This window comes from Halichoerus grypus, chromosome 1 (assembly GCF_964656455.1).
Source record: "Halichoerus grypus chromosome 1, mHalGry1.hap1.1, whole genome shotgun sequence".
NCBI classification, from domain to species: domain Eukaryota; kingdom Metazoa; phylum Chordata; class Mammalia; order Carnivora; family Phocidae; genus Halichoerus; species Halichoerus grypus.
The window spans coordinates 61,283,270-61,304,858 of NC_135712.1; the positions used below are offsets into that span (position 1 = coordinate 61,283,270).

General features: G+C 37.9%; 1 protein-coding gene across 3 annotated transcripts in view; it reads right to left on the bottom strand.

The window, feature by feature from the left end:
- The window catches only part of LSAMP (limbic system associated membrane protein), a 645,767-nt gene extending 628,437 nt beyond the window's left edge, over positions 1-17,330 (bottom strand). The window contains exon 1 of one of the 3 annotated variants that reach the window (XM_078066400.1): positions 16,687-17,330. In XM_078066400.1, coding sequence (XP_077922526.1) covers positions 16,687-16,841 — 155 coding nt within the window. In that variant the 5' untranslated portion in view covers positions 16,842-17,330. The remainder of the gene's footprint in view (positions 1-16,686) is intronic. The other 2 variants (XM_078066398.1, XM_078066402.1) reach the window with 2 other exon arrangements.
- Positions 17,331-21,589: the final 4,259 nt, after the last annotated feature.

Here is a 21,589-nt window from a genome sequence, read left to right on the forward strand (position 1 = left end):
ATCATTAGGAATATATTGCTTTCATTGTCACTTAATTTTTCATTTGTATTAAGTTCCTGAGGAACTAGAACAAGTATGGATCCAGATTTTTGTGGATCCTGAAATTTATACAGTGTGGAGTCTTTCTTTTAAAAAATACAAAATTGTAAATTAAAAATTAGAGACAAAGCTTTGGAATAGCTGGTCCATGCAAGTGAAGAGCCCCAAAGCTTAAGCTTCCCTGTAAATCTACTTCTGTCGGACATTTATTAATCCCCATAGAAGGTCCAGCACAGGGCTATGCATACTAACTACCCATGTTACATTCTTTCCCTTAGCAATTTCATCTAAACTATAGATAAAACTATCCCCTAATAGGGAAATATTCCACAGTCCTCAGTCACGCAGTTCTTTTTCTGAAGGCCAGAGTTCTCAGATTCACTTGCCAATGAGCAACTTTACCTGAATACCTCACAACCCCTCAAACTCAATTTAACCAACCAAATTAATCTTAGTTTGAAAATCTATTTAATTCCACATATCCTTTCATATTTGTTCCTAGCCTCCCCATATCTGTATTTCCAGTAATACTTTACCTTGTTTACTTAGGACTCTCCCTCTTTTTTGTCATTCTGCCAGCCTTCTCATTTCCATTTCCAACCAATATTTTAATTGAAACTATCCTTACCTCCTCTAGGTTTGAAAAGCAATAATTTATTTACATGTGAGATATATAATGTCTACAGATAATGCTTAAGGTTCATATGGAAGTTTGGAAACTTTGCAAAAATTCTGTGTTTGCCCAAGAGACTAGGACTTGGGAACTGATTGCCTAACCCTTTTCTCTTGGGACTAATATTGAATGAAACTGAGACATTATCCACAAGGAATTAACTCTGACATATTTAGGACTTTGTTAGGTAATTCTTAGGACTCCTTGTCATTATCTTTTAACAAGTTCTATTTTTATTTTAGCATCCACCGATTTTCCATTGGGGAACTGACATTCGTGGGAATATTTTCAGCTTTACACACAGATAACCCACTTTGGAATGGGGCTATGCGTGTTTTACTGACATGCTGACATCTGGTCCTTTCCTAATCTGCTTGGCCCTAACCTGTCTCTGTCTTTTCATTTCTCCCTTCAAATTCTCACTTTTGATTGCTTGAACTTTCTGAGCTCTTTCAAAACTATTACCCAAAATGCTACATTATGTATTTAAAAGTCACCCAGTTCCATAGGCAAAGCTGTGCATCAGTGATTCTTTCAGTATGAATACAGCTAAGGTAATGATGAGGTTATTGGCTAAGAACCTGTCAACTCAACAGGGAAGAGACTGGTTTAATATTCTGATAATTGCTGTTTACAAATTTTAACAGTTGAACTTTCAGGTAAATTAAAGTCATTTTATAAAAAATAAAATAAGGAAACATGCATATAAAAAATAAAGCAAAAATGCTGAAGTTGGTGAAAGAGACTGGGTTCAGCAAGATTGGGAAATATGATTTACCTAGATATATTGAGGGATGCCATTCATTACTTGACCTCATATTTAGTGGCAGCAGAGATTATCTGAATTGTAAGCACAGCAAATCAGACATTCAAGTTCTTTTGCTTCATTATTTCTGGGAAAGGTAGGTGATACAAAAAGTAAGGGAGTGGTACAAACAAAGCAATTTAGGAATAGCAGATTTACCCACAGGTAAAGCCCATGGACACTGCTACTCCACTCCCATTTTATTGGAGATGACCTCTGATGATACTGAGGGAGTCAGCCGGAAGTTCTTGTATCAAATAGCTGGGGATACTTAGTCCTGTCAGGGCTCAGAGGGAGCCAGGACTGGAGGGTTCAAGGCCTAGGATATTTCAGTCCTCAGAGTAGAAAGAGAACCAATAGGAAGCATGAATTTGGAGATAGTATCATGTTTTACTCATTGGGGGAGTAAACAAAGTAACAATTTGAGCCATATTGAACAGTGTAAGAAATGAGTCCCCCATTTGACCGAATCAATCTTACCTATCTCTATGAAACTGCATGAATATAAAAGTATCTTTCTAAGACTAGATTTGTCTTAATATTGATCTACATAGGAAGATGAAAGACCTAAATAGATCTTCCATTTTAATGAAACACAATCCCTCTCTCTTAACATGTTTGCAAATTCTCCAGTGGGAAGAAAGTAGTAGAGGTATGAATATTAAAACCCACTGAAAAATGATTAGATAATATATTTCTGAATGAAATTCTTCATAAACAATCAAAGTTATAATGGATGCCAGGAAAATAAAATAAATAAATAAACACACACAAAATAAATTAGAGTAGAAACACAGAATATCAGAGAATGAGAGAACATTAGTGGTAGTATATGAGAAATCATCCATTTCAACCTTCTACTACATAAAGGTTTTTGGGTTTTGGTCCTTTTTAAATAACATTTCTTAATTGTGGTTACCTGGCCTCTGCAAGGAACCCTGTTCCACTTGGCAGAATAGCAAGGGACATTTATAAAATAAATATACCCACACCTAGATATAGATATAGATGATATAGATATAGATATATAATTACAGATCCTTATTTTACAGGTCCTTCTTATTTCATTCTTATACTAGCCTTCTGCTGTAAGAGGGTAAGTATTATTATCATTTTCATTTTATAAATAGAGGACTTGAGTCCCAGCAGGGATAATTTGCCCTTTTTTGCCCTTGCTTACAAAGCTAGGGATTGGTAGAGGAATACTTGGAGCTTAGTCTCCTGGCTTAAAAGCTGTGTTATTTCCATCATGCCATAAAACTATTTGAAAGATCATTTATAAAAGAATTCAGCCTGATTTACTTATTTAAATTATGTTCTATTTAAATTATAAGCTATCCTAAATTCTTTCCTTTTTTTTCCTTCTTTTTTTTGGGGGGGTGGGGAGATGAAGTGTGATATAAACACACATACATATGAATAACTTTCTTTTACATAGAGAGTGATAATTTATCTCTCTGTAAGCTTTCATCCATTTTTACCTTATAATTCTGTCAAAAAAGAGAACCCTTTTATCTTTGTGCCATACACATAGTATGACACAAAGCTAACCTCTTATTTTTGTGTTATACATGTGGCAGCAAGTTTGCTTCCCATGTTTTTTTATCCAAATATTGAACATGGCCAAAGACAGACTGAGAGAATCCTTCACCACCATCAATCAGTATTTCTTTGGCATGATTATCCAATTAACTGAAAAAATCTAGCTCATTATAGACCAATAATCTGTTTATATGTCTATCAGGAGAAACTTGTCAAAATACAGATACTCAGAGTAAATGACATTTCCCTGATCTACCAGTCCAGAATTTTGTTTGTTTTAAAGAAATCTATTTACCATATTACAGTTTGTGCCCAAGGAACCCGTATTGGCTCCTAGTGGTCACTGCTTCCTTTTTAAAATGCTCTAGTATTTAGGCTTTTGTTGTTGTTATTGATTTAATATCATTTCCCCCTTTTAACTAGGACAATATTATATGTCACCAATATTGTGAAATGGTTTCTGTTTTCTACAGGGTTTCAAATGTTAGCAATAGTATGTCTATAATCATACTACTGAGTTGTTTTATTGCTCTGGATATAATGTATCTGAGTCTTACACCCAAATTTATTTCTATTATTCTAATCATTTCTTCACTTGCCTTGAATCTTTAATATTGAAAAGGGCATAAAAGCATAATTATGGTAATTTTACTTGATAAACAAATTGAAATTTAATTTAAATTCTTATTCTTCTCCTTCAGTGGCCAGTCTCTTATTTCAGCAAGCATGCCTGTTAACAGATCACAAGATCTCTTGGTGACTTAGAATGAAAGAAAATGGAAATTTAGTCTAGAATTGTGATCAGAAATATGAAGAATTCACTTCACTTTTTTTAAGTTATTTCTCACTTAGCTAATACATCATTAGTGTCTATCCTATAATCCAAATAAAAGAAATGTTATCTGATCTTATGTTACTCCTTAGGGACTAATAAGTATGTTAACCAAGATACAATGAAATAAACATTAAGTCTGGAAAAAAAAAGAAACATTAAGTCTGACTTCTCTTACAAAATAATTTTGGCACGTGCATAATGATTAACTAAAAAATAAAACATATTAAAACAAATTTAAAAAGACATCACATGATGCTTCTTATATTGTACCTATTAATATACTTGATAACCTGGAAAATTTAGTTTTCTGCAATAAACTTCTCCACATTGGTGCATCAAATTAAATTAGATTCCTATTAAAGTATACTATGACCCAAGTTAACAATAATATTCAGATTCATATTGTATGTATGTAAATTTATTGCACATATAAAAAAGCACATGTATGCTTTTGCTTTTTATATATTATTATTATAAGCAAAATAAACTAAATGTTTTTTAAATCTGTGTTCAAAAAATCCATACAATTTAATTAAGTACATTTATGACATAATTTGTTTACACATCATAACACATTCTATATAAATACATACTTTTATTTTTAGAAGAACTAGATTTTGAGTTGTTTTGTTTTTATACAAATATTAATGCATTAATGCAAAAATATTTTTAAGTTTCTTATGCCATGACATTTATAAGATAATGCAGTTTACTTTTTTTTATTTGAGCATATCACTGTCCCACTTATGACACCACACATTTCTTCTAATGAACTCAATCATATTCAAAAACTTAATGTCAGACTAGACCAACATCTTTGTTTAAGAGGAAGTAGGAATTATACCCATTTTGGAGTTAAAACAATAAAAGCTAATTCCCAACTTTCTACACTTAAGGTTTTGCAGAACTAAAGCCTAAATCCCTTGGTGTTCAATCTAGAGGTTTATCTGATCTATAGACTTTAGGCAGTTCCTTGAGGTGCTGATGATTTTAGATATAATTAGCTCATTATATTAGAGTAACAAAAGATAGAAGAGGGACTCCTGGGTGGCTCAGTGGATTGAACATCCAACTCTTGATTTCGGCTCAGGTCATGATCTCAGGGTAATTAGATCAAGCCACAAGTTGGGCTCCATGCTCAGCAGGGAGTGTGCTTGAGATTCTCTCTCTCCCTCTCCCTTTGCCCATCCCCTTGCTCACACACTCTCTCTCTCTCCCCCCTCTCTAAAATAAATAAATATTTTTTAAATGCATTAAAAAATATAGAATAAAGGTCAGAAAGTCAAAGAAAAGTCCATCTGCTAAGTTAATGATTCTGCAATAAAAAATGCTGATCTTAAGATATGCTCTTATAATTACATCATGAACATGCATAAGATGACAACCATCTTAGTTATCTCAAGACAAGGATCAGCTAAAAATTGGCAACCATAGGTGACTCAAACCCCATAAAACAAACAGGTCTGATATAGATGTGCTAGAGTGAAGTACGACTGAAGAAGCACAAAAATTAGAAATTAGGAAACCAAGTAATTTTCCCAATCAATATTTTACATGTATACATTTGGCTATGCATGACTTGGTGCTGAACTGCATGACTCAGTTTTGTCTATATTGTTCCTAGCAGAGAAGTGTGGCAAATAGTAGCATGACTAAAGCACTATTTTAGAAAAGATACTATTAACTTTTGATAACTTCAAAATATAGAAACTCAATATAGAAATGCATTGCCAAAAAAATTATAATGGAATAAATAGTAATGCATTATTGTATGAGAAGCTAGGTTTCATTTTCCTCAGTTATAGGCTTTTCCTCTGACCTCATATAAATAATGCCTTTGTGCATTATGGCAAAACATACAGAGAGAATTTGGGATTATTAAAAAGTCCACTGTAGGGGTGCCTGGGTGGCTCATTCAGTTAAGCGTCTGCCTTCTGCTCAGGTCGTGATCCCAGGGTCCTGGGATTGAGCCCCACATCCGGCTCCCTGCTCAGGGGGAGCCTGCTTCTCCCTCTCCTCCCCGCTTGTGCTCTCTCTCTCTATCTCTGTCACTATCTGTCTCTCTCTCTCAAATAGGTAAATAAAATCTAAAAAAAAAAAAAAAATAGTCCACTGTACATTCAAGTTTGAATTTCACCAGGAGTGAGTAAAGAGCTCAACACTGCAAAACCCAAGTTGGCATCACTGTTCAGTATGAATAATTACTTTGTTTCAAATGAGTGCAAGTGATCTGTACTTTGTCTTATTTCACAAGAAAGTAGAACAGATGAGGTGAATATATCTGTTGCACAACAATCCTGCCAACCATAAGTAACTCCCAAATCCTCAACTTAGTCCCTGAAAGTTCACAGCCACCTCTAGAGGGAGAAAGCCTCAACAGTTATCAGAAGGTATATTCCTTCTCTAAAACTACCGCAGATTCTGAGCTCTTCACGGACATTGGACATGACTCACTTCAGGAGCACTGAGTGACTCCTAGCTTTGTCAAAAGCTCATCCATCAGTGAATGGAGCACACTTTATCTGGGCACCTGTGATTAAAGTTTTGGGTTCCCCTAAAATGCTCCTATATGCCTTTCTCATACTCTAGAAAGCTGTGCTTAAAAAGAGTAGCTGCAATGGGAAATGTTGGGGGTGTTTCTAGCCAAACCCCTTATCCCCCTAACCAATGATCAGAAAATAATCCATCTCTGATTTTACTACTTAACCTTCTTCAACCACACATTTATAATTTCCCTAGTAGTGGTTGGTTGTATCACTAACATATCTTGCTTCGTCCCTGTCTCCTTCAAACTTATTTCTTCTTCCATAAACCAATTTCTGATCTGCTTGATTTACAGTATGACTACCCCCTATCTGAGCACCTACAGGTACTAAGCTAAATTCTTGGATGGAAAATTAAAGTAGATGAGACATCTGTCTTTAAAGGACTGATAGTACATTTGAGGCAAGAAAAGAGTGCCTTTAAAGTGAGTAAATGCTAAGTTGAGGTATGCATATACCCAGCAATCCCACTTCAAGGCATATATCTGAAGGAAATCAGTGTCCTAAAGAAGTATCTGTACTCCCATGTTCACTACAGCATTACTCACAATAGCCAGGATATGGAAATAACCCAAGCATTCATAGATGAATAAATGGAAAAAGAAAACATGAGATGTATCTATATCTACATCATTTATATCTATCTATCTCTGTCTACACACACACACACATACTGGAATGTTATTTAGCTATAAAAATGTTTTAAATCTTGCCATTTGCAACAGCATGGGTAAACCTGGGGGGTATTACGCTAAATGAAAAAATGGTAGATAAAAGCAAATACTGTACAATCTCAATTATATATGGAATCTAAAAAAGGTCTAAGTCATAATAACAGAGAATAGAATGGTAGTTGCCAGGGACTGGAAGGTGGTGGAAATGGGGAGATACTGGTCAAACGGTAGACTTCCAGCTATAAGATGAATACATTTTGGAGATCTAATGTACATCATGGTGACAATGGTTCATAATGCTGTGTTGTAATGTGAAATTTGCAAGAGAGTGGATCCTGGGTGTTCTTATCACACACAAAGAAAGGTAGCTAAGTGAAGTGATAGATGTGTTAATTAACTTGATTGTACTAATCATTTATAATGTGTGTGTGTGTGTGTGTGTATAAAATCATCACACTGTACAACTTAAATATATAAAATTTCATTTATCAATTGTACCTCAATAAAGCTAGGAGAGAAAAAACCAGATATTCAGAGAGGCTATCACCAATAATAGAGTACTTAGTCTGGTCTGGGAGAATAAAAGATTCCTGAATGAGATATCACCAAAACTAGCCTTGAGCCTGGAAGCAGCAAGGAGGTAACCTAGCAAAGAAATATGGTTGGAAAGAGTGGAGTGGGGGGGGAGAGAAGGTTCTAGGTAGAGAGAGTTTCATGAACAAAGGTAAGAGACATAACTGTGTGTGTACACACATTCACATGCTCATGAACAGAGAATGTAAGTGGTTCTGAATTAGTAGATGCAATGAGGTACCAGGGCATGGAGAGTTATCCAAGCTAAGGACCTCTGACTTTATGTTGTAGATAATGAGAAGACTTTGAAGGATCTGGTGATATTTCCAGATTTATACTGGAAAACAATAGGCCTGGGATAGTCAGGCAAGGTCAGTTCCATGATTCTGCCAACTACATGGGGTCTGAAAGGATTAAGCAGAATAAAGATGTAATCTAGCAAAGTTGCCTAAGTCAGGGAGAAGCAAGTAGTGTTAATTCTTACCTCATTTCAGACCTCTATCTCTATCTTTTCCCCACCTCATTAGACCACGTTTTATGATCCCAAACAAGTTTAAAAAGATGGAGTTCAGTGCTCTGAGATTTATCTTCGTGTTACCCCTTGGTTACAACAGCTTTGATACAGAGCTTCAGTTGTATCCTTGACCAAGTCAGCTATCTTGGTAGTATGTCTGGGGTGTAAGTCCCTTATTACTGAGGGCTCTGTCATGTGTAAGCCAGCCCTTATCCCATGGACTTTGTTCTGCTCTGAGCCTCTGCCTTGTGGCTAAGTCTCTATACGAGCTGAGCTGACATACCTCACTGTGACACCTGCCTGCCTACCTGTAGGGGTCACTCTGATTTGCTAACCTGTTATTTTCCCCTTACTGTGCTTTGTCCTTTTTTTGGTGTAACATGTTGGACCTCCCTTGGCTCCCCTGCTAAAAAAGCTTCATGAAACCTTGTTCTACATGACACACAAGAAACCCCCTAGGCACTTGTAGTAGAACTTAGTATCCAGTGCCTCCACCATCCCAGGAAACTGGTCTGTATCTATGTCCAGTTCCTCCCAGTGACCACCATCAGCCCCACTGTTAGCCCAAAATAAATTCTGTACAAATTAGAAAATAAATTTTACCTTCCTCAAAGAATTTTAAGTGTAATCTACAATGACTACAATGGGTAGAGCACCCCTTGAAGTTGTGTAAAGGATAGCCTACAAACTGAAAGCAGAGGCTTGGACCATGATCTTACTGTGCAGTCATCCTCATCAGGATCTCTAAGAGGGACAAGTAGTAAGAGACTTAACCAGGTAGAAAGTCATAAGTAACAATAAGGAGGTAGTAGGGCTGAGGAACCCAAGTCAAATACTGGGGTAAAGAGTAAGAATTCAGATAAGAAATCTGAGTAATGGGCAGAATATCAGAAACAAAAAGGAAAATAAAACAAAACAAAACTTAAAAAAATGTTATATAGATTCTGCAAAGTACAAGACTGGCTTTGCAAATATGATAAGATGGAAGCTGCAAGTGAAGAAAGAAAGCCTATGTGGTTAAGAGAGATGATAGCAGACATGTAAACAGTAAAGTATTTACTGAAAACTTCCTCCTTGACCAGCACTAGCTGGAGGATCATTCGTAGGAAAGCTCAGCTTTGATTTTCAGGGATGAGAGAGAGAAAACAGGAAAGGAAGAAGAGGGGAAGGGAGGAGAGATGAGAGATAGAGAAAGAAGGGGAGAGAAGCATAGAAAAAGGAAGAGACAGGAGAGGAGGCAAGTGGAGGGGAGGGGAAAGATAGAGAAGGGAGGAAAGAAAGCAGAGAAAGGGAAAGGGAAAGACACTTTTGGCATAATTTTAAAGAGCATATCATGAGATAGCATGAAAACCAGGAAGATAACTTCAGTGCTACTGTGGAATAAAAATCTCTGAATGAGAAATAGGAGACATGAATTCTAGTTCTAATCACTCACATCTTTAGACAACCAACTAAATTTTTATCTTCTGTTATATCAATTTATTATTATTTTTTATTTGAGAGAGAGAGAGAGAGAGAGCATAAGCTGGGGGGAGGGGCAGAGGGAGAGGGAGAAGCAGACTCCTTGCTGAGCATAGAGCCCGACGCGGGGCTCGATCCCAGGACCCTGGGATCATGACCTGAGCTGAAAGCAGACACTGAGCCACCCAGGCACCTCCTCAGTTACATCACTTTAAAATGAGATGGTGGGGGTACTTGGGTGGTACTCATCTTAGGTCATGATCTCACTGGGGAGTCTGCTTCCCTTATCCCTCTCCTTCTGCCCCCTCCCCCTGCTTGCACACTCTGTCTCTATCTCTGTCTCTCTAAGTAAATAAATATATAAAAATAAATAAATAAATAAATAATAAAAGAAATGAGATGGTGGATTGCCTAATCTCCAAGGCCTTTCCTATTCTAGATTGCCACAGGTTTATCCTATAGTAATTAACAAAATCTGAGGGAAAGTGTTTTCTTTTGTGAAGGTTAATCACTCATTAACTTGAGGTTATGTTTTGATTACAAGTGACTACAAAAAAGTGTTCACTCACCCTGTACTCCTGATAAAAAACTCAACTAATATTCTAAGATACATGTAACTTTAAATGACTTTAAAGGGGGAAAAATGATACAAACATGGAGCAGATGGCCATCCTGACCATAGATATAAAAACAAAAAGCTCATTTTATCAAATTTCCTACTGTTCTAAAGGTTATTTCCTACTATGAATACAATGACAGTGATTTTATTAAGAGCTTATATTTTATGCAATTTTACAGTTTATAAAATACTCTAATACATGGTAGGTCATTTGATCATCATAAAAATAGTTTGTGTAGTAAGCCAAGTAAGTGTCAGTTATTCTCATTTAATAGATCAAATTATTTCAAGCTACTTAGATCTAGGTCTTCTGAGTACTTGTTAAGGCATTCTGAACTTATTACACCCTTGAGAGTCTTTACCTATGACACAAAGACTTGATCCTAAGTTTCAGCTAAAGATTGATCACCATGTAAAACTGAGATTAAGTCCACAAACAGATAACTATCATATTGTAAATCATATATTTGTGTATATGGCAACGTAAGGGCACACAATTAAGCCTGTTTGAATAAGTTATCACTGAAGACATTTTCCTTACCCAAATATTATCTCTTCTCTCTCTTAGAGATAGCACTGAAAAAACATAGTAGAACTGTTTTGTGTCTTGCCTAATATAAATGAAAGTGAGAACATGAGACAATAACCTTTCAAAAACCAAGTTTTAATGCTATTTCAATAGATACTATGTAAATTGGATCCATTTTAAAATAAAGTCACTCCATTTTCTATGACACTGTAGTTATGGGATTGTGTGGTAAAGAAATAGATCTATGATGGTCTCATTCTTCTCTCCCAATTCAATTTGTACATCTCTGCTGTTGACATATTTCTCAAGCCATACAACATGAATGACTTTAATTTTTTACTACATAGCCATTAAGCACTGCCCCAAAGGTGTTTTGTAAAAGAGATTCCTCAACTGATAAAGCAGTGGTTCTCAACTCTATATACATATCAGAATCATTTAAAAAAAAAAAAAAATCTATGCCAGGCCCTACCAAAACTAATTAAATAAGAATTTCTGGAAGTAGAAAATATGTGGCTTCAGTATTTTTTGAAAGGTCTCCAGTTGACTGTAATGTACAGCCATGGTTGTGAACCATCTCAAGCAGCACTTCTCCAACTTTAAGGTGCTTGTGAATCACTTGGGGATCTTGTTAAAATGCAAATTCTGTTCTGTTAGGTCTGGGATAGACCCTGAGATTTTGGATTTTAAAAAGCAACTGTGTGATACCTAAAGTACTCATCTGCAGAACACACTTGTAATAGCAAGAGTCAGTGGTTCTCAAAGTGTGGCCCAGTCTTGCGCATTAACATCGTCAAGAACTTGTTAGAAATGCGAACCTCAGACCCTACCAGAGACCTACTGAATCAGAAACTCTGTAGGTAGAAGCCAAGCAATCTGTGTGATAACAAGCACTCCTGGTACACCTTCTGATACACCTTCAAGTTTGAGAAACACTGGTCTAAGCAAAAGAGCTCCCTAAAGTCAGAACAACCGGTTGAATGTGGTTGGAAAATGACTAATATTTTTATACTTATGAGGCAGTTCACAATTGAACTTTATCTCTTCTGAGCTTCTTAAAACAACTCTGTATAGTAACTACAGTAACTAAAAAAAGGCAGTTTCGGCATTTTATAAATGAAACTGAAGCTCAAATATTTAAGGGATTTGTTCAAAGTCATGTAGCATACAAGGATGGAACCAAAATTAGAGCCCAGGTCTACTGAGTCATACAAACTAACAAGCAGGACATTCTGAAAACAGGGCAAATGGCTGTAAGCCATAAGTAATAGCCTGAAGAGAAGGGCTCTCTAAGGTCCAAGCAAGCCATGACAGCAAGGGTTATCAGCACACAGGTAACTTCTTATCACATGAGTTACAGACATTTGTACCTGGAGCTCTCAGACCAAAGCAAAATACGCACTAATCCACTTTTTGCCTGAGTTTGCTATTATGTAGAACCAACTTCAAGAAACACAAATGGTTAGCCCTCACCCAACTAATTAAGTGGATAAGTCAGTCAACTTTGGTTGTTCACTCCACAATTCTACAAATAATTCATTCAAAGTCAGATGACATAGAATGGAAAAACCACCTTAATATGTGTGTGGGGGGGTGTTTACATACTTATGTGTTTCATATTTATAAAAACACAAAATGATCACAATTTGCATTTGTCACATGAGACTTGGCTGCTGTGTTCCTCTGTCCATAAATAACAACAAATGATACAATTCACAGGTACATCAATGTTAATAAGTGTAGCTAATATGCCATATTCCTAGACAAGATATAGTGTGCTATACTCTAACATTTACCAAATGTATTTGATCAAGGATTTAATGTGAAATCAACGGTCCTTAAAGTATCAGTAATAACCAATAAATGTTGATTAGTGATTTAGCCACAGAGAAAGAAATCTTCATAATTGTCACAAACTTTCCCCAAAGACCCATGCCCACAAAGTTTGTTTTCAAATAGTGAATTACAAGTGGTAGAAAAATCACAGATTGTGTCAGAAATATGTTTGAGTGTTGACACTCTCTTTGTAAATGTAGGCGTTCCAGATGCCTTGTAGAAGAGAAGCCCTTTTTCCCTTGAAATTTGCACAAAATTCTCACACTGCACTGTCAAATAATCATGTCTTTTGTGTTGTTTCCTCTTTTTCTCCTAGTGTAAAAACAAGGGAATAAAGACCCAGAATTTTGATAAATTAAAAACTTAGCTATACTGAACTTAGATACTTAATTTCTTATACCTAACTCTTATTAAGTACATTCACATTTAAATGGGAAAAATGCTATCACCATAGAAAGTATTATAGTATCTTCCAAACATCAAATAGGGTCAGAATTGTGAAACAGATAAAATTTCAATACCTCAAATTTAAAATATTTAAATCCACAATAGTATGAAACCTCTGCATTTTATCATATATGCACTTACACAACATGTAAAAATATGCATATATATATCATTTTTACAAAATTACCTTTTGAACAGATACATTAGGATCAATTATTTTATAATTATCTTTCTAGACATATGCTACTGATATTAAAAATATAGTCAGTGGGACTGTTAAAAATGAAAATTTAAAGGCTAGATTAGAACACTATCTATTTCCATTTTTCCTTTGACTTATCAAGAGAGCCACATGATTTCAACCTGCCAAGATTAACCAGGAGGTGAATCTCTTTGGGAGCCCTTGTGCAAGGCTAGAAAGTTAGAAAAACCAGTGCTAGAAACGTGTCTAGTAATTGATGAATTTCTGCACCTGTTGGGGGTGGCAGTGAGGCAGGTGGGCTCTGTTCAGAAAAACACCTGAGGCACTCCCGTAAGTCAAGTCCTGTGGGTATGTCTTACACTTTACTGCGCATACAAATATAAATAAGGATTCTGGTTCAGTATCTAGGAAGAAACCCATGTGCAGCTGCTGCCACTGGTCTCTGGATCATACTTTGACTCTATTCCCTAAGATAGAGGATGGTGTGTGGTTTCCTTTAGCTCTTTAAGGATCTCATAAAGAACCTTTGAAGATCTAGATTCTTGTCTGGGAAACAACAGGGTGAGGTTGGTATACATGAGAGCATTTCTCTTTCCATCCTGTTCTATCACCTTCATTCTATAGTCTTTTATTGTTTTTTTTCCCCCAAAAGATAGAAATTACAAAGTAAGACCCCAAGACTAGTATTCATCTCCTATCATAATTATACAAAAATAAGCACCAGTTCCCCAAAAATATACTTTTTCTTTCCATGGGAGTAAGGCAGTAAAGGTAAGTGTTTTGGGGATGGTCAGCCAAACTCCTGTCACTGGACCACCAGAATTATAAAACCTTCCTTGTCTCCTTTTGCCATTTCAGATTATTCAGGGCCACAGATTCACTGAGAGAATTTTTTTTTTTTTCTCCTTGCCATTTCACTTTCTCAGTGCCAAACATCTACTGTGGCTTCCAATGAATCAAGTTCTCCTTCCTCTCCTCCCCTGGAAGCTCATGCTCCCAGTAAAATGTCACAAATAAAGTAGAAGCAAGTATTTCTCAGGCTAGACTTGTAAACAGAAAGCAAGAAAACCATTCTTTACCGGGAAACTGACCCACAAAGCTTACTGGGCTCAGTTAAAGAGATTGAGAAGAAGGTCAGCTAAGAAAACAAAGGGAACTCTCTCCATAGTTACTTCTGATAGAGCTCCATCAACCCAGAAATAAAAGCCTTGTCCAAGGCAAAGGAAATTTGAAAAAAAGAGGGCACATTAGGTGAGGTCTGGAAAAGCAACAGACTCTCACAGGTGACTTCTCCACAAGCTCTGTTTGTCTATCTTCTCTTTCCCAGTGAATAACTGCTTCTATATTTATTCTCATTTCTCACTCCCTCCATTTCCACACCGTAATGTCTACTAAAGTGTAATGCTTAAAAACTCCATTTGTTTTAAGCCAGAGACACATGAAAGCACATCGATATCATATGTAGATATTTATGTAGTAAGATACCTCTCATAGACATAGACTTTTATGCATATGCTATATGAGAATATAAGAATATCCTTTTCTTCTGAATTAACATTTAAATGTTTACCTAACTCTTTAATAACTGTAGCTTAAGATACGGGTGATGCTGACTTACCAAGTTCATGGGCATTTAAATAAAAACTCACACATTCAGGGTATTCACTTTCCCCATATTCAGTCTCACAATCAGCAAAAACAATCTTCTTAGGGATAGCATAAATTTATGTAGAGTGCTTCACTAGTAAAGGGTTAATGATGTTAGGGAGTATGAATGTGAGCAGTTGAGATGGCATGCTTAAGTGTTTGCAAAAAACATTTTCTGCATCATATCCAAATCCCTTTGCAAACAGATAAATTACTCTATAAATCTTATTACTCCATGTGGATAAATCACACATGCAGGTTTACAGGGCTGGAAAACTGGTAGGGAAAATCTGCTTTGGATAGTAGGATCTTTGGGATTCAGGATCACTCAAGAAACGAAGAAAGGAGGTTTTTCTTAGTTTTTACAATCTGCAGCAACACACACACACAACACAACACACAACACATACACAGTCCTCTCTAACAAAGCTAGAGATCCCAAAGCAGGACACTGTGACAGCCAACCAAATTTATTTCTGAGGAAAGGAAAGAAAACTTTGCTGCTGTAGGCAGCTCTGCTAGAGAACTGCTCCCTGATGCCCCAGGGTTTATGCACTATCAGCTCCTTGCACACAGATTAGAGGTTTACTTTCTATAGTTTACTGTTTTTTATTGCCGCAACAAGCAATATTAACTGTATGGACAGACTGACACTGCCATTTTATTTGGACAAAATGAGATTTTAAAGGATCTCCAAGGAAAACATTTTTTTTTCCATTTTTTTTTTTTGGTATCTGATAGAAATTTAAGAAAGCTAGAAAAAAAGACTAGGGGTATGTGCAGTGGGTGGAGGAGGGGAAGAGAGAAGAGAAACATAGGAAAAGAAGCTTGAAGCTTTTTTAGAAATAGAATTATGGCTAGGTTCCTTCTGAGTTTCTCCAGCTAACTCTCCCTTATAGGGGTCAAACTCCCAAGGACTGGGACTCTCCCTGCCCAAATTTCAATCCCAAATTATATTTCAGAGTTTGGCAGAGCCACACAGAGATAGGACTTTAAGGTCAATAATCAATTTGAAATACCCATTTTACACCAGGTTAATTCTTGCCTAACCTTTGCACTTAATACTCCTATTCTTAAATATCAGCAATTTGGAAAGTTCCTTTTTTTTTTTCTTCTCTACTTTCATGTGTTGATGTCTATCCACATTCCAGAAAAGGCTCAGTAACCAACCGAAGTTCTAAGATTGATTTATTGCCTTCGATGTCAATTAGATGATCCTTACAGAAAGTCTCCAGTCCAAACTACTGCTGGGGCAGAGCGAGAGCCTTGATGCACATATATTCTCTCTCTCTCTCTCTCTCACACACACCCCATAGAGAATGCAGTACTGTGTACCACTCTCTGAGTGCCATAATTCAACAACTCTTCTTTCCCATTTAAAGAACCCCAACAAAACTCTTAAGTGCAAAGCATCTGAAATTACCAAAGGAAGAATCCTGCCCAAATGTCACTAATACCATAGGTGAAGTTAGGCTTTCTTGGTAAGAGAAACAAGGTCCTAAGAAACCAAACAACATTCAACCAACATTGCTGGTCCTTGACGGGAAACAGAATTCCCTTGAAAATTGTTGGCAGATACCTGGGCCACTCAGTAAAAGGCGCGTGTGCATGCACGGCACACACACACACACACACACACACACACGCCTGCAGCATCAGAAGCTGGAGTTGAAGATCACATACACACAAACACACACACACACACACCCGTCTCGCGCACAGCAGAAAAGTTGCCCGAAAGCCCTACCTGAGGATGGCTGTGTCCCCCTGCCTCACGGTGATGTTGTCCGTGCCTCGGTTAAAATCCACGCTGCGAACAGGCAGTCCTGTGGGGAGAAGGCAGAGCAATCTCAGTAGGACTAGCGGCAACTGTTTCCGATCGGGCTGAACTCTGCCGACCATGGTGGCCACGCCGAGGTGCAGGTCCGGGTGTACTCTGGAGGGTGTGTGCGTGCTGCTCACGCCGAGAGGGCTTTACAAACACAGGGCTTTCATCAACAGCCAAGGCAGAATGGGCTTTCCCAGTTTGTGCTCCTTTCCACTTTGCCTCTCTTTTCCTGGCTCAGTCTCTCTTCCCTCTAAGACTTAACAAAGCCCTCATAAAACCCAAGCGGGGGGGGGGGGGGTTAGCCAAAGGAGCACAATTTAAAAAGAGAGAGTACAAATATAAAACCCTCTAGAAAAGATGAAGAGAAAGCTGCAAAAGGAAGGTGTTCTTCTCTGGTCTGTCTGTGGCTGGATGCTCCTTTGCCAGTGTCTGAGCTGAGCTCCTTCCCTCCCTAACCCGCTTTCCCAGGCGGGCGGGCAGGCAGGCGAGGAAGCCGGCACCCAGCCTGCCAGGGAGTGTAAAGAAACCCACACAGCCGCGGCAGCAGCCCAGAGCCTCTCCCCCCGCCCTTTCCTGTTTCTCCCTCCAGTCCCTCCCCTCCGCTCGCACTTCCCCCGCCCCCCGCGGATTTCAACAGCCCCTCCACGTCATCCCCTCCGCCCTCCCTCTGGCCTGGCCCCTCGCTTTGCACAACTGCCCCCTTCAGCAGCCGCCAGCCTCAGTGAAAGCCTGATGCGCCTTTAGGTTGTCAGGACAACAGCTCCATCTGAGGCCTGGCTGATTTCCTTAAGAAGAGGGAATGGAGCTTGGATGTACTGTGCAAGAGAAAAGGGAGGAGAGGGACTCGGGCTGTAAAAGCACAGGAGAAAGAGTGTGGGAAAGGGCCGGAGAAAGGGGGGAAAAAGAAGGAAAAGGAGCCGGGAAGGAGAGAAGGCAAGCCGGGACAGAGGAAGGGAGTGAACCAGAGAAGGGTAAGAAAGCATGGGGAGTGGAGGGGTCCCGGTGCCCAAAGATGGGATGGGGCATGTAGAACAGAGAAGAAACTTGACAGGGGAGGCTAAGATTAAAAGCCAAAGTTGATTTCAAAACTAAATATTCCTGGCCACTGGCTTTTCATACTCACCTCTTGTTCATTCTTTCCTCTCTCCTGCACTTTCTTTTACAGGATTAAAAAGGTTTCTTTTCTCTCCTTCCTTTATCCCCTCCCCCTCTTGGAGCCCCCTTATGAAAGATGGATTGGAGACAATGCTGGTATTGAGTGGTCTGGAGTGTGAATGCCTGGTCTGTCTTTTCCAAGTGCCAGCCTCAGCAGCTGATCCCCAGTCCCTAAATCAACCTCACTCTCCAGGAAACCCTCTCTAAGTCCCACACGTGAGGAATGGTGCTGAGGATTACTGTCTAAATATCATGTTGCTGTTGCTACCTAGCTTGCTACTGGCACTGTTTCTCAAAATGTTCATATGTAAGGAAGAGATTGGTATATCAGAAAGCTTGTCATTTACAGGACCACACTGAGGCTCTGTAGAGCACTCCTGCGAATGGCAGACAGGTTACCATCCTTTGTCATTCCTTCTACTCCAGGAGTCAAGCCAAGTGAGAAGGACCATAGGGGCTAACACTGTTAGTCACTCATGTGACAGCCCCACACTATTAGATATCTCCCTCACCCCGGATGCTGAGGATAAAAGATAGGGGTGGACCAGCCAAGGACTTCTTCTTTTTTTTTTTTCTTTTAAAATTGTGTTTATTTATTTGAATAGTTAAGGCATAGACATGGTGCAAAAATCCAGTGGTATAGAATGCTGCAGAGAGAATTGTAATTATCTTTCCTACTCCTGTCTTTAGGCAACCATTGCTCCTGTTTGGAGGCAACAAGTATTTCCAGTTTCTTATACAACTTTCCCTAAATCTTCAAGTATATACAAGTAAATACGCACGCATATTACGTCCACCGCTCTTAGTTACACAAAGGATTAGCCAAGGGCATGGGGTGGGAGGGAGAATATGTTTAGGAATTCTTATCAAGTCCCATCAGAGTACAAGCCCTAAGGAGGCATTTTCTGTGCTGACACCTGTCTTGTCCCCCCAGAATTCAAAGAATTTATCTGCTGAACTTTTTCAATTTGAAAGGAGGTACACTCTTACAGATTATGTGAGGAAAATAAGGAAAAAATTGTGGTTTTTAAGTGTTTTTGTACTATGTTGGTGCTGATAAGCAGGCCCAGATAATAAACCAGTGATGTTTCACCCCTAATTTTTAACTCAGCTGTTTAAAACTTGGAACCTCTTTTGCCACAAGAAATCATTAAGTCAAGTGGTTAGGTGAACTACAAAACCCATAACCCTTGGTTCCCAGTATCAGTGGGAAAATGAACTTCAAGTGCCAAATGGAGATGCATGGATTACATAACTCTACGCAAAGATTGCAGGGAAAAGAGCACCCACCCTCACCCCCAGTGGGCTTCTTCTGAGCTTTTAGAAATGAAGGATAGTCTTAGATAGAACCTCTTCTTTGTGTGAGTGGTGTTTCTCCAATGTCAGGAGGAAGAAAGTAAAGACCCAAAGGCCTGGGGCCACTGGAAAATCTATTTCCATTGATGAGGCCAGGTGAATGGTATGAGACCCCCTTCTCTCCCCATGGGAACTAGAGTATCAGTATCCTCTTGTATCAGTGGACTACACTTTGAATGAAGAAATGAAGAGGTTTTTTTCCAGGGCAAGAAGGAAGTAAGGTGGGGTGGTAGCATATGATTTGCAGGAGATGCTGTATAAGGGTTGCTGACTAATGTCTATACAAGTAATCTCAAATTACCAATAGGACTTGTCCAGTCTTCTAAGATGAAACATAAAGATTGACTGGGGTTCAAAGTAATTCACACCAAAGTAACAGGAATGTGGAATTTGTAGCAAATCAATCAAATCTGGAGTTTGTCACTATCATTCTGAGAAAAGAATGTATTAAGTTAATCAGGATTGTAATCAGAAATGGAATAGACATGCCTAAGAAGATAAAATCATAAGTACATATTTACATAGAAAGAAATGATATAATGTAATTAAAAGTTTTTTTAAAATATTTTCATTAAAGTCCATTTATTGGTCACTTTTGTTAAACTAAATTGACTTACTTTGTTCCCTGGAAGTAAAACACAAAAAGACTACATTTTATTTTATTTATTTTTTTAAGAAGACTACTTTTTAAAAAATTCTCTAATTTAGACTGATAATTTATACTGGATTTCTGAAGAATTTCCAAAAAATGAAGTTTAACATATAAGTTAATTCTTAAGTCTTTGACACAGAGGCAGCACTCTATAATTGATGAATGTGAGAACAGAGGAATGACTGAATGCCTAAGCCCACTCACATGGCTTATCCCATCATTTATAAAGTAATAAATCTATTTGTGAGTGTACCATTGACTTGCATTTCAACTTTATGTTCTCTCGGAGTTTTTCCTCTTCTTACTCCCTTGTGGACTCCTTCTGGTTTTCTTGCCTCCAGGATCTCTCACTGAGATCTAATAGATTCTAATAAATCCAGTAGTCTATATATATATATATACTGAGAAACTTATCTCATCCTAATGGTCACTCCCCCAAATGTATTCCAAAATGAACTCCTCTGCTTGCTTTCTTAAGAAATGTAAAGAAGGAAACAAATAGATGAGTTACTGAAATTTATGCAAGCTATTTTTCTGTACACCGCTATATGCATTCTTCCAAGAGGGCGGCAAAAATGAACATACTTTCGGGTTATTTGTGAGGCAAGTATGGTTGTTAGCCATGTGAAACAGCCATCATCACCCAAGTAAGATGATCTTAACTACTCCTTTAAAATAACATACTGCCTTCTAAAAGAGGCTTTAGAAGATTCTGGCACTCTCCAGGGACAAATGCTGCAGGAAAAACAAAAACTGGCTAATGTCTGAGCACCCTAAGAAGCATGAAAGGTTTATTCTTCTGTTTAGCTTTGTAACGTAACAGGCTCACAGGAAATCCAGATGCAGCCTGGAATGTACAACTAATTTAGTTACATTGCTTGCATTTTATGCTAAACATGTCTATAATATTATTAATGTACCACTCTACATTTCTACAGTTGTAAGGTCTTAATCATAATAATGCCATGCCTGTACTTTACTTTCATAAGTGGAATTAGCATTTCCATATGAACTAGAAATGCAGAAGTGTTAATACTTCTCCTTAGGATTCCTGCTATGACATTTTCAATGATTTCATCATAATTTAGCAATATTCAAGTATCTCAGTTTATGTTCATAAGCATGGCACTATCTCGTGTGAATTTCCTTCAGAATCTGGCTCCTTTGAATACGGTAGCTTCATCCACATGTGCCTCACTGCCTAACAAAATCAATCAGCTTCAAGTCAGTTAAATATTGTTCAAATCCTTACTACAGAACTCTCACTCAATCTGTAGTCTGCACAAATAAATTGTTCTTTCATGGTTTGATTTTCGTTCATGCTTTTGCAGTATATTGTTACCATATCGGTCTTCTGCTTCTTCGTTCATTCATTCTGTTTTGGTAAGTATCAGTACTTGGATCTAAGTTTTCATAAGGTCTTTGAGGTTCTTGAGCTGCTGTTTGGATCTTCCCACACCAGCAAACTTACTCTCATATGTATGTCTTATTATTTCACAGACATGTACGTACCATCCCTAAGATCTTCCTTTTTTCTGGATTGTCCAGTCTGCCCCCATGGACAAAGAGGTGGCAATTGCCAAGTAATGCAGCATCTGCATTGCTACTGTTCTTTTATCTAGCCCTCCCATATGGGGAGAACACTGCAACATTTGGAAA